This window comes from Patagioenas fasciata, chromosome 2 (assembly GCF_037038585.1).
Source record: "Patagioenas fasciata isolate bPatFas1 chromosome 2, bPatFas1.hap1, whole genome shotgun sequence".
NCBI lineage: Eukaryota > Metazoa > Chordata > Aves > Columbiformes > Columbidae > Patagioenas > Patagioenas fasciata.
In genome coordinates this window covers 154,572,424-154,587,000 of record NC_092521.1, presented here as the reverse complement: position 1 = coordinate 154,587,000, position 14,577 = coordinate 154,572,424, and the positions used below count along the sequence as shown (strand labels likewise).

Sequence of the window (14,577 nt, the reverse complement as noted above, 5' to 3'; positions counted from 1 at the left end):
ACTGTTCTTTGTACGTACATGTGTATAGTTATCGTCTGGAAAAGAGACCTGCTGCTTTACTCATTTCCCCCCTTTCTGTGTTGGAAAACATAACCTTTTGTTCCTTTAGGCTACAAAGGGAATTACATTTACATAATTCCGCTGTTATTTTTATCCATGTCTCCACAAATGTCACCAGTGCTGGCATCGGTCATGCGGTGGGACCGGCGGCGGGGCCGGGAGGGGGAGCTCCCGGCACGGCTGTGGCTGTCAACGGGGGGAAAAGTGCTTATAATGGGGACTGGGGAAAAGCTTTCAGTGGTTATAGGCAGGAGGCGATGCTGTTGCAGCTGCCAGAGTATGGCAGAAAGAGTGGGAGAGATGGCTGGGGACCTTGGTCGTGCAGAGAAGCCGTCTGGGGGAGGTGGATCAGGCATTTGTCTCTGTATTGGCAGATTTGCTGTTACTTTTGGAGATCAATCAATAGGCTGACAGGATCTTTTGTGTGAATGTAAACAAGGCTACAATTTCAGTGGGTGTTGTTCTCGTAATGATTTTTCCTAAATTTAGAGCGAAACATTCTGTATGTTCATTAGTAGTTACAATAACATTGATATTTTTTTCCTGAAGGATTCGGTCATTCCATAAAATGCTTCCTGTATTATATGTTCCCTAAGGGCATAAGGGTCTTTATCTCCAACATATAATAAACTTCTCTTCATCTTTCTCTAGTGCCATTAAAGCCACAAGCCCTTTGTTGTAAAAGTATACTAATGAATAGAAATGTTACAACAAGAACAGAAGTCTTGTGTTTTCCCTTCATCATGCATCATCCATTTTAATTAGACGAAAGGGTAGTGAGTACTGTGACAAGAGTCTGGAATTAAAATCATTAATTGATGTCAAGCTGACGAGAGACTGCTAACATGAATTTACTGACAGCAGGAAAGAAATTAACCTTATTACTTTATTTAGTACATTGGGACTATTTATTATATTTTCCTATGCAAGTTCAGTGTGTTCCATTTATAATGATAAAGACAAATAATTAATAAAACCTACAAAAAGTTTTATTATATCCTATCAATGAAGTATACATGAAAACCACATCAATAACTTACAAAAAAACAAACTCACCACATCCTTCTAATGAATGTGACTCAAAGCCATTAGAGCAATATTTTTGGTATTTTAAATGACTATAACATGCAATGCTCTCCAGCCAAGTAGAATTGCGAAAGTGATCTGATTTAAAACCATGCCTTAGTTTCTTAATGTCAGTGTTGCAAAAAATGAAACATATTTTCTCCAACAGTGACATTGATTGGAATAACTGTCTGTTTTGATCATCACTGGAAGGTCAGCCTAACAAAAATGAGTTTTAATGTTAAGCATCTTTATTCTTTAGATGAAAGAGTGGAACAGTGTCTTACAGAATGACAGCAGCATCCTATAGATAATTTGTGACCCAAAGGTCATAAGAAAAGAATAGAGGGGAGGTCATCCTGTAGTAAAGGCCATCTGGAACTGCTAAAATATCAGATGGGGTAGGGGGCTGAACAGCAGGACACTCTTGGTGTCTGTCCAGATTTCCCAGAGAGACCATAATATTTTTATTGGAAAACCCCAACTTTTTCCCCTTAAGCAAAATATTTTCATCAAGCAGTTTCATCTTGCTTTTAGGAAAAAAGACAACATAACAGTGATAGGGAGAGGAGTTTTGTTTCTTACGTAGCCTAAGTGTTATCTGTGTCTTTAAAATAACACAGAAGTTCAGCTTTAGTTTTGATGCTGCTGTGTTTTGATGCCACTTCGCAGCTTTCACAGGAACTATTACCTCTAAATCCATTATTAATGTAAACGTTCCTAATGTAAATATTTTCTGAAGTGACTTGTGTAAAATCTTTCCTGATAAAGCTTCCACTGTGTTGCTGGCGCACAAGAGAGGAGAGAAGAAAATTCCTCCGTGAATCAGAAAATCAGAGCAATGTGTTTCTCATTCTCACTTATTTTGAGATGGGGTCTGCTTGTCAAGGGATATTCCCGTTTCACTGAGATTTGTAGCATTGTTTTTGGCAGTGGTTTTTTACATAATGGATGAGAGTGCAGGACGTGGAAACAAATCAATGGCAGTAATTTTTGTAAGAGAACACAGAAATGAAGCATGAGAATACTGAGCTTTGGAAAAACGTTTCAGACCAGTTCCACTTCATAAAAATACTGACTTTGGGAGATACGTAAATTGAAGCTTTTGTGCAATGATAGCTGCTGTGGTAGATTTTTAGACAAAGGTCCTCACATTCCCTAGCTACATATTGTAAATATGGAGATTTTATGACATCATGCTGAAAGTATATTTTCTCTATTATTGCTCTAGAATGATTCAAGACCCTGTACAGGACAAGGTCTGGCCAGATCCCTTGCCGTGTATTTAAAAATATCATTTACATGGTCCTTATAATATTCTGAGTTACAAATTCGGTTAGGGTGTCTTGCAGATCATATGAGTTCAGCATTCTTAGAAATTTAGTAAGAGCACTTACATGTTGTATTTTACTTTTGAATACCAAGAACTTTAGGATAAGACAGCAGCATGTTCTCTCATGACCCATAAACTATGACGATATGCGTAGAATTGCTGTAGCAAATACTCACTTGAGAATCAAAAGAGCTGTACCATAATTACTAACTTACTGAGCTTATTGTTGCTGAGTTGAACAGAACTGAAAATGCATCCAATCTTCCTGACTGCACTGCAGGAATCTAACAGTAAGATAAAGCACAAAAAAATGCTCTTTTCTCCTAATTCTTAGACACAGAAGTGAGTATTTGACTAGCCAGAAAGACACCTAATGACATATTCATGATAGGCAGATGGATCCTGCTCCAAACCACAGCTGGAACTTTTATTTTGTAACCAGTTACTAGAACAAACCTTCCAATGGGTTATAAAAAGCTCGGTTCTGTTTCTGGCCATGCTGTAGATTTATGCTGTCATTCAGTACTGTGACCCAGCAAGGTTTTAGAAGTGAATCCTGAGGGGTGTTGTGGGTGTTAATTTGTGGGTCCTGAGCAAAGACATTGAATTATAAGCTATATTCTCTACTAGTAGTGTTTTTTTTTCTTTTCCTTTCAATCTCTGTGTATGAGATTCACGTAATCTGTTGCTTTGTTGTGAGTTTTTTCATTGTATTTTTTGTCACTTCAGACTGTTTCATTTTCCAGCTTCAGGATAAGGCTACTTTACACACAGCACTGTAGAAACACAGAATAATGGGCCTGAAATAGAGCTAGCGGCAGAATTTCATATCCACTTTTGTTACTAGACTTCAGCTAGAGGAGCGTAGATGCTGGACGGGCTCAGCTCAACTGACTGATGACAGTATTGTAGCTGGACCTCCAGTTACCGCCTACAATATCTGGGAATGACTGATTTGATATATGGTATGATATATAGTACCATTTGATATATGGTATGCCTGTGTCATTTGTTTCTTGCACATACGGGAACAGCTGCTCCTTACACATCTGATTGCAAAGTTCAGATGTTACCCACCAGTGCTGCTTTCTGGCATTGTTCTCCAGCTGGAAAAGAAGAAAAAATGAGGGGAAGAAATGGTCCAAGAAAGTCTGTGTGAGGGAGGAAACCAGTGCTCTTAAAGTGAGGAGGTATGGAAGCAAGAGCTCTCCCAAGTTGTGCTTCAGCAACAGCTTAATCTCATGATCTCCTTCCTTTCTACTTCAGTCCAGCAAAAGAGCTAAATTAATCTAATGATCAGGGATCTGTTCTCATAGGTGTAAATATCAGCTTTTCTGATATTCCGTAATGCAGTTTTATAATGCAAAATTGAAACTAAATTCCATTTTGCTCACTGACAGCAATGATGTTCTTTGATGTAACACGGTTCCCAGCAGGATAACTGTCCCAATTGCTCATCTGGGTGATCTTACACTGCTGGGGTCACTGACCCTTGAAGCAGACATGAAAATAAGGGCAGAAAATTTCAGTCATAGCAGTGTTTGTTTTGGAGACTAGGGGACCTGCATTGCCTGTGTACCTGATACATTTGGCTTTGGTTGAAACAAATCCTTAAAAAAACAAAGCAGATACACCTTCCACCTCCAAATACTGTTAATGCCAAAGCGGTCTAAAGTCTCTGTTGAAATGTAAGTTAGGTGGTAATTTACACTTTTAAAACATCAAAATAAGGGATTTTTACTTGTTTACTCCAAGATCCAAGAAAGCAGGTTTGAGATACTCTTTTGGGGGAATGTGTCTTGACTTTGGAAAGGCAAAGGACGTATCAAGAAGGTCAGGGGACAAGGAAAGATAGAGGTGAAATACATGAGAGATCCCACCAGGTTAGAGGAAATTATTCTAATGTCTCCTTTTGTTTCATCAGTGTCAAATTGCTGTTTGCACTTTACCTGCTTATGCGCGTAATATTTACTGTCTCTCCTGCATTTTTTCATCACTTTACATCTTCATTTGTATTTTGCTGCCTTCTTTAATAGCCTTTTTTATACAGTCCTTATAAAAATGAACATGTTGTTCTCTTCTTAATGTATTAGGGCACTTCTGGTAATCACCTTATCACCTTTATCCTCCCCCTTTTTTTTTCAACTACAGCCCTCCTGGGTTGTAGCTCATTAAAGGTTTTTGAAATTCTCACGCATCTCTTCTGCATGTGGAGGGGGTAACTTCAGAGAGACAATAAGTACTATCACATAGTCTAATTGGCAGATACGCTGTGATTGTTGAAGGAGAAAAAAAATTAAGACCATCTGATTGTACAGATGCATGTGTTTAATTTTGAGGTGGTGGACAGCTCTTCTTTTTTTTTTTGGTGTAGTCCCTGTTGTGTTTCTCCATTGTTGCAGAACCAATTTGTAGGAAATATATGTGTGTAAAATTTCTATGTAGATGCAGAATTATAGATCTGGAAGAGAGATCATGTCAGTTTTCCAAGGTAGGATCTCCTGTGCATACCAGTCTCACAAGATGTTTCATCCCACTTTTTTCTAGTTTATAATGACATAAAATCTACAACTTCCATGCCAATCTTTTCCACTACCTTTTCATGAGAAAGTTCCCTTGCCCACAGTATCTAGTCTCAATCATTCTTGCTGCAGTTTTAATACCTAGTACTTGAATTAGAGATGGAATATATCATGTTCCTTCATAGGTATCTAGAGAACGTTGTTATGTCCCCACTCTCTTTTTCTTTTCCCCAAGAGCTTGATATTGCTCACTCGTGAGTATCTGTCATCTAGTAGAACTTCCTGATCCTTTCCTGAAAAAGCAGCTCACAGATTTTTTCCCTACTTTTAATTGGTATGCTTAATCATTCCATCTATGTACATTACATTCCAGTTGCTGTTATTGACGTTAATTCTATTTTTGAAGTCTTCTCTGTCTGTTTTTCGAGAACATTTGAAATGCTAATCCTTTCCTCCCAAGTTCCTTCATTTGGGTTTTCTGCAGATTCAGTAGAATCCTAACTAATAATGAAAAATCTGAGTAAATTCAGAGAGAGATCCATGTAGAAAATGTCTCGATCCACCCATCTCACATGACTGTGAATTGCTGCGAGCTACTGTCTAGATCAGGGGTGTCAAACTACTCCTACTCCTATACATGTAGTTGTATTTCTACAGTCCTAAAATTACATTCAGCCCTTTGAAGGCAACCGTGAGGCCGATGTGGCCCCTGGTGAAAATGAGTTTGACATTCCTGCTCTAGGTACTCTGTAGGAACTGCCTGGTTTAACCTATTGCAATCATCCCATAGTTGTTTTTCTTAGCCTGAGATGGCGCTGTTTGTCCCCTGTTCACAAGGCTGTTTACTGTGTTGTAGAATGAAATCCAGCTGACTTGACCACATCTGTTCTGGATAAATGTATGGTGGCTACTGCTCATCTCATTATCTCCTCTGTGCTTACCAATAGTTTGTTTCAAAGGGGACTGAAGTTAAACTGATTTGTCTTTAGTTCTCCTCCTCTGAGGGATATTTGACTTTTTCTAGTCTTTCAATACTTCAGCTTTCCTCAACAGGGTCTCCTGGTTGCTGAAAAACGTCTGAGACTGCCTCAGACAGTTGTGTGCATTGGATGAAGTTCAGCTTAACCAGTTTCTAGCTACTTCCTTTGCTGTTTAGCTTTTTTCTGTTGGTGGCAGTATCAATTGTGCTGGCCACCTGCTTGCAATCAACCATTTTAGTGAAGACAGATGCAAAGAAAAGAAACCATTAAGCCTTAGGTCTCCTCAGCATCATCTGTCAATATCGTTCCCTCAATACTGAGCAGGGGAGCAACCTTTTCTGTGCTCTTCCTTTTACTGCTAATGCGATTACTCAATGATTTATCGTTATCTTTAAAGCTTCCTGCTACTTTTGTTTCACATTGTGCCTTTGCCTTTCTGATTTTGTCCCTGTGTGCTTGTGCTTATCCATAGCAAGCTGACCACATTTTGTATGTGTTTCTTCTTGTGTCTGAGATCTGAGGACAGTCATATTTCATCCAGCTGGCCACACAGGAGATAAAGCAGAACTGGTTTGGTTTTTTTTTTTTTCCTTTTATGACTTGAAAAAGTTTCATCTCCAGCCTTTCAATTTAAAAATTATATTTTTATAGCAGTATTTCCTGATTTTTTTAAAATACATGCAAGAGTTTTGAATGAAATGCAGGCACAAATGAGGAAGAGGAGGTGTCTTTCTTGTTTCCAAACTACTGCTGCTGTTGCCCATGATTATCCCCTGGCCACAGTGTTCCTTTAGAATTACTTTCCCAAGAAAGCAGATGGCTTTGCTGAGGTGGTTATAACTGTGATAACTGACTAGCTCTAATCACGATAAGAGAAGCTAAGTGTCATATGCTGGTTCAGAGGGAAATCACAATAATGCCTATAATCAAGGTACCCTCATTAGAAGAGTAGTTGTCAGAAAAATTCTGCTTGGATCCAGGCAAAGGTCAAAGAAAAATACAGGAGAGGACAAACTCCCATATTGACTTGATTGACAAAAGCTAGAAAAAGGGCTGTTAAAGCCCTGAAGGCAGTTGAGGAAAGGGGAAGGAGGAACAGCAAGACCTGGCTTAGTAGCCGGTGCACTGTGCCTGCAAGGTATTTTTCAATAGCAAAGGAGGAGGGGACAGATTTGACAAGATTTGGCTACTGGACAACACACCTCCTGACCTCTGTATTAGAAATGATATCTGGCAAAAATTGGACCGAGTGCGTTCATCCCATCTGACTAACTTAAACAAGCTGACTGGCTTTATAAACGTGTCGTCTTTTCTCTCTGTTTTCAATCCATCACCCCGACGCGTGCCCGTCTGATGGCAGAAAGAACTGAGAACTGGCAGCGGTGAATGGCTTGTCATTTAGCTTCTGTCCTTACACAATGCTGTTTCTATCCTTAATAAATGTTGTCAGCCATCTCACATATGTGGAATTGCAAGCGTTCAATACTGATTTTGTAAATGAGTGAGCCACGGTGGAAAAGACGAGGTTGTGGATTATCACTTGGGCGATGGCTGAATCCTGGCAGCAGCAGGAGGATTAATTGAATTGACCAAGCAATTGCACACCAGGAGCAGCAGCCAACTTTGTTTCTGGTCTTAGGGGAGGACATTGCTGCCATTGCAATGGCAAATGTGATGTACTAGCCATGAATATCCTTCCCATGCTGTGTTCATCAATTACGATAAGTAGGTGATTTTTTGCAAGGATCTAAATCACTAATATAAAAAAATCCTACAAAATAGACTGAAGCTTCCAAGGGGTTGGGAATATATTTATAATTTTACTCCTAACACTACATGAAATTAGGATTGGTTTATTTTCTTTTACCAGCTTTGCTTATTCACTTTTACTCACGACAGCTCTGCCAGGAGCATGGATCCAAGTTTTCTGTTGCTGGGAAAAGTTAAATTTTAGTTCAGACAGAACTGCTGTAAACATTTGGCTCGGGGTGGGATTGGGCTTTCAGACTAAAATGCTTATTTAGTATCCACGTACAAGCTACATGGCTAAATGCCCTTTGTGGTTGAGGGAGGGGTACTTGACACAGTTGGTAGAGCCTGGGGAAGGGTTTGGCTTCACCTTAAACTGCCCACATTACAGATGTTCAGCTGAACTGCTCTCTAGACCCTGTGGGGAGCTGCCTGACGTGACTGAATCTTGACCAGCTCTTCTGCAAGTCTGAAACTTGCATTGACACCTAAATTTAGGTGTCAAGAATGGTACTTACCTTCATCTGAAAGCTGAATCTCACTCACAGTTTCAAAGAAGGAACAAGGTGGCTGCTGTTTGCTGGATACAGGCGCGCATCAGCTTTTCCCTTCTTTTTGCAACCAGCATTTCACGTGCAGAAATCGCTATACAATGGGTATGTCTATCATTACTGGATTAGCTTGCAAATAAAAGCTCTTCTAACAATTATAGGAAGTTCTGCGGCTAACAATATTGTCATTTGAAGCAGTTATCATTAGCTTTTGAACTGAATAGCACACAAATGCATGAGGATAGTTTATACTTTACTGAACATTGTAATTTGAGTCTCAAAAGCATGACAGTGTGTTGTTGACATTTTCAGTATTAACACTTCAGCAAGAAGGGTTTAGAAACTTCTTGGGATAGCTTTTGTATTTTTAAAAGTTTAGTTTCATTTGAACACTGCAAAATTGATTAGCAGTTTTCGCAAAATTCTTTGAAGATGAAAAGAGTTATGCAAATTCTAAGCATTATTTTTATTGTCAAACCCACACCAAATCCGTAGGAAGGCCATAAATCCTCAAAAATAGCTGAAGTTTCAGACATATGCATTTTTATTGTGCCATATCGTGAAGGAATACAATACAGTGAAGACAGCTTAATACATATATCCACATTGTGAAACCAAAGCACTGTGGTCAAACACTGCTCCAGATACAGGATTTCAATAGCGGGAGCATTGCTGATTAGGGCTGAAGTACGGACAAATTGCACGTTCTCATCTTTGCTGCACAGTGTGTTTACGTAATAATTTTAATCTTTCCCACAATAGTCTACACTGACATTTCCTGTATATATACTTAATGTGGTATACACTAACGAATTGTTTAGGCCATACCATGTGTATGCACACACATGCACAGGGAGGGGTGTCAACATTTAAAAAGTCGCATTAAGTTCAGGTTTTTATATGAAGATACATTCAGAGAGTTTAAAGCTATTGCAATATTAAGCTGATAGCTGTTGTTATTTTCAAGAATATGTCTACTTATTTTTGCCTGGTAATTTGCTTCCCTGAAGTTTAAATACAATGTGCCCAGGAGAAGTCAAAACCAAAGCTGTATTTTAAATAATATTCAAAAATATGTTAAGTAATTAGAATACCTATACTTTTGTATAGAGCTTGCACTGTGGTTTAAACTTAAAGCACAGAAAATTAATTAAGAGGGAAAAAATTGAATGTTTTGGGTGTCAGTGTAGTTGGACATCTTATAAATTTCACTTTAGCATTATCCTTTGTTAAATGTTGCTTCCTGCAAATGGTTACTACCTGCTTCGGTAATAATTAACAGGGAGATTTATAATGCATTTAGACTCTGTTTTTTAGTACTATGTATGTGTACTAACGCTTTGTATTAGCAATTGTAGAAAATATTCTAAAAATTTTCCTGGTGGGTATGAACATAATTACTTGCACAACACTTCAACAATCAGTTCTCTCCCACTTGAACTGGAATAAGTGTCCCTCCTTGAACCATGCATGGGAAAATCTTAATGTTCTTCCTGCACATGGTGCTGCGTCCAACCCTATTAAGCAGCTGATAAGCAGATACATGAGAAAGTTGGTTCACATGAAACAGGGGGCACTCACGTCTGCACCTGTGGAGAATGATGTGATATTCATGGTCAAAAGATAAGTTCACCGGTTCTCTCATAGCAGTCAGTGTAACACTTAGGCCAATATCAACAGTTACCACCAGGTAATTCTGTTTTATAAACACTTCAGAAAGCAATCATTTCTTCTGACTGAATTACTCAATGCCACATTATTGCCATATTGCCAGATTTCATACACTGAAATTTTGGTCACTTAAAATACATGGATATTTTTTTACTCAAATTGGTGTCAGCCAGTGTTCCAGTATGTGATGATACATTGTCCATTGAAATGAAAACTAAATCTACCAGTGTCTAGGAAATTTCTGATTTCCTTTGCTTCTCTTGTTCAGAGGACACGTATCAATAGACAATTACTCCACAGGGTAATTAAGGCAGGACTACAAACTGGAAGTGAAACCTGAGAGAAAGGAATCAACAACCACAGGTCATTTTCAGGACTTTTTCCTTCTGTGTAGATACCTTTCAAGTGTGATTAAGGTTGTAACATTCCTGAATTACAACTTTGGAGTATAGAACAATGTGAAACATATATTTTTTTTAATTTTAAAAACAGACATGCAGAAACACAGTTTAGATTTGAAATGGGTTTTGGATTTAGACCTGAGTCCTTCTTCACTGTAAATTAAAACAAAACAAAACACAATTCTAGTTTGATGTTGCTGAAATTGTAGGAGAACATGCTGCCAGCTGAATAGTGTTACAGTTTTCATGTCAATTTTTCCCTATCAAAATAAAAAGCAACATGTAAAGAAAATAATTTTCCATTTGCAAAATTCCAAAATTAAAAATTTATGATGGTTTAAGTTAAACTTTCTGAGATTTCTTCTATTTGCCTTTGTTTGTATTTTTGTTTGGTTGGTTGTTGTTTGGCTGTTGTTGGGTGGTTTTGTGTGGTTTTGTTTACTTTTTTTTTGCATTATTGTTTTTTCGCAGTGAATATGAATGAGAGTTGTGGTGGACAGGTCAGTGGAAGTAAACATAAACAGAGGAATTATGCCGAGCTATAACTTGGGGCATGTAAATTAATCACTGAACCATCAATGTGCATGACACTGGTTGTTGAATGGAGTTCATCCAATCACTTTTATCTCAAATCAGTATCTTTGGTCAATATTTGTAGAATTTTGGGGGAAGTAGGTATGTCTATCCATGCCATCCTCCTTTTCTTGTCTTTTTTTTTTTATGGCAATCTTTGTTAGCATAGAAAAAACAATTTGCTTGGGATTCAGTCTGATGAAGCCACTTAAATTGAGACGTTCACGTAGCAGCTCAGGGCTGGATTCGCAGGCTTAAACAGAGGCGTCTTGTGTCATTTGAGTTATCCCAATCCCTGAGATGTCAGCACCGGGCTGGCAGATGTGACAAGGACCTGCAGAAGTCCTTGCCCAGCAGCTGGAGGTCCAGCAGGGTTACCTGGGGATGTCAGCTGGCCAGAGCTGCTTATGTATAAGTAGCTGAATGAAGGCTGGGTCTCCAAGCCCTCAAGGAAGTCCTAAACAACAGCATCGAAAGTGTCTATAAAGCAACTCCTTTCATGCTGGGACACACCAAGTAGTGCTGCAGCTGTGTGTTAACTCTGGAGTCTGCGGACTGACGGCTCCCTGGACTGCAGAGGGAACCTGCACATGGAGCTGGTGTGACCTCACCTAAATTCTGGTTGTCTTTATCTGCAGCCTGAATGCCATCTTTTGTGGATCCCCTTTTCTTTTTGCAAAGACTAATCTTGAATGGGGCTAAGTTTAAAATTTCCAAAAATGCCAAAGTTATCTAGCTTTAAGGCTTTTCTATTTTCAAAAGAAGCAAGGCTTACTTTCAAAAGAGACAGAAGCTTTGAGTAGGCTGCTCTTGTTAAAAGTCGGCGAACAAGCTGTCTATGGAAATGGCACATAGCAGAGGTGCACAGAGCGGCAGTCTGAATGGATGGATGCTGTCACACTGTGTAGCTGTGGCTGTATTAGATGAAAAAAGGGCACATTTTACTAATGGAAGGGAGGAGGCAGCTGAGTGCTTCATTTTGCAATGATGACAGAGCATTAAATTGGTCTGGGGAGACAATGTGGGGGGTTTGTTTTTTTTCAGTTTGCAGTGCGTGTGTGTGTGGTATATCACATTTTCTAAAATGCCAAAGAAACTTTGAATCCTAGATCAGATGTTAGTAATAGCTTTGTTTGCTTTTGAAAATATGACCTGTGCTCAATTTGTGTTCATCAGATTCCTAAATGTCATCTGTTTTTATCTGTCACTTTTTATCATACACCTAAACAAGTGCACCTAGATAAAAAACCCCAGCACAGCACCACCTTTCATTTGTAACTTGAACATAAGGCACATGTTGTTGCTTTTGAGATACCAGATTGTTTGCTTACATTTTAAACAAAACATGCACATTTTAAATGATTCATAGAAGAATCTACTTCTGCTGTTTACTGCATGCATGCATAGGTATTCATAAATGTGTGTCCTATCCTGAAAAAAATTTTAAATTCTAAAAGAAGTATGATTTTTGTAGTATTGGGCCAAGAAAATACATTAAAATTCCTCTCTAAATACAGGCAGTAGAACCATTAAACCTGTTAGGTTTTGAAGGAGTACAACACAATATGGTGTCAGGCCATTCTCGGGTCAGCTAAGAGCACAGTCATCCTAAAATACATGAAACAACAGGTAAACTCTGTTTACCAACAGCTATGGAAACAATAATGAAAGAAAAGACAGTGGATAGTCAGACTTTTTACTGAAAGAACAGTGTTGATTATAGCGTTGCTTCAATCTAGGCTTCAATATCCAAGGAAATCCTGAGACTCTGTGACAAACCGAAACTGGAAACACTTCATTGGTTTTGGTTAAGATGAGCTACCCGAAGTGTCTGCTAACTGCTGCTTTCAAATGATTGGGGGGGGGAAATTAGTTTCAGCCTTCTTTTAATTTTTCAGAATTCAAGCAAAAACTCGAGAATTTCGGGAGAGACAAGCTCGTGAGCGTGACTATGCAGAGATACAGGATTTTAACCGGACGTTTGGCTGTGATGCGGACCCAATGTACGCCGGGATCGCTTCCTATGACTCTTCAAACAGCGGCACGATAACCCTGAACACCCGACCACAAAGCCCAAGGGAAGGACAGACAGTGGAATCCTTGTACGCCCAAGTGAAGAAGCCACGGAACTCGAAGTCTTCACCTGTGGACAGGTAGGCACCAACCATCAATCAATACGCTCCTTCAGAATCCGCCCTTGTAATGCTTTTGTCATGGGAGACAACTGTGCATCAGCTGGAAAGTCAGAACTGCATTTTTCATAACGGCTTTTTAAAAGCCTTTATGTAGGAAAGTATTGAGCTCACACAAATCAAACGGTCACAGTATGGGATGGGAAAGTTACTTTCTGCAGAGCAACTGCTTTTCTTCTCATTCTTCAGGTGGTTTGGAATTTTGGAGTCACTGTTTGGTATCACTTGAATTCAAACTTGTGACGTCAGAACACATTTCCAACCTATTCACAGCAGTTATAAAATCTCAGAAACGTTCTTGTTGTTAAAGCAAAAGCGGGTTAAATCTTACCTGGATTCTAGTCCTACAGTAGGCCTGAATTTCTGTCTAACAGGTTGAGCTTTTTAATTAAATATAGGCCAAATGAGTAAACTCCAAGTTTGACTCATGAGTTACTTTCTTTTCTCAGGCTGTAGCTTATGATTTATACTTTTCCTGTGGTTACATTATCTGAACTGTGTCGTGCTTGGTTTTATGCTGAAATTGGGCAAAATTCTGGTTTCTGTTGATGGAGTTTTGAGCTCATTTGAAAACCTGAAGCTAAAACAGGCATGTAAACTAACATAAAGTAAAAATAACCAAAGGCAAAATTCACAGCTTTTTTGTACTTTAACAATGAAAATACATCTGTTTTCTTGGCTTACATCTATGATCTTGTAGTTCTGCATTTTCTCAGCTTTACAAAAACTAGCACAAAAAATGTAGTGCAGGAGGTATCGTTAACTCATTCACAGTTAATTAATTTAGCTCATAGTAAAAACACTTGTTATTTTGTTTTCTACCCTTCCCCCCAAAAAAAAAAAATCAAAAAACAGTGAACTTTCAGATTACAGTATTTGAGACTGTATAGCTCTACTTGAGGACTGGCATTCATCTTGCATATTCTGTGCTAGGTGGTAATGGAGTAGTTTGCATTTGGTCTTAAGGAAAGCTGTCGTGTACAGTTTAGTTAGTTGTCTAAAAGTCTTTTTAATTGAGGACTGAGATTGGTGTATTTAACCCTTTGCTAGATCACTTTGAGAAGTTCCTTTCCATAATATCAGTAAAAATATATCCTCTTAAGGTGACAAAAAAGGAGATTTCAGAGGCATTGTCAAATGCATAAATTTTTACTGAAAGTCAGTAGCTCAATGACCTTTTTATTTTCTCAGTTGCACTGTGTAAAAAGTCTGCTTTTCATATTAAACAAGCATAATTTATATATTGTGGATATGTACGTTATTTCAGTGAAGGAAGGTGAATAATTTTAAAATATGACAGCTTCATCTGTGCCCTTGAAATTCTATATTCTGTAGCCTGATATTGACTGGCGCTGGTATGCCCAGGTGCCTGACATTTCAGCACTTTTGTGCCTTTGGAAATCAAGATAGCTTGGTTGGATATGGCTGCCACGTGGTGACTCCCACGGCTGTTTTTGTTAGACCAAAGGCAGTGTTTCAT

The 14,577-nt window shown here is 38.7% G+C and overlaps 1 protein-coding gene across 11 annotated transcripts in view; it reads left to right on the top strand.

The window, feature by feature from the left end:
- PARD3 (par-3 family cell polarity regulator) overlaps nt 1–14,577 on the top strand; it is a 459,106-nt gene that overhangs the window by 346,012 nt on the left and 98,517 nt on the right. For all 11 annotated transcript variants that reach the window (XM_065830909.2, XM_065830908.2, XM_065830907.2 and 8 more), the window contains one exon: nt 12,804–13,058. In XM_065830909.2, coding sequence (XP_065686981.1) covers nt 12,804–13,058 — 255 coding nt within the window. The remainder of the gene's footprint in view (nt 1–12,803; nt 13,059–14,577) is intronic.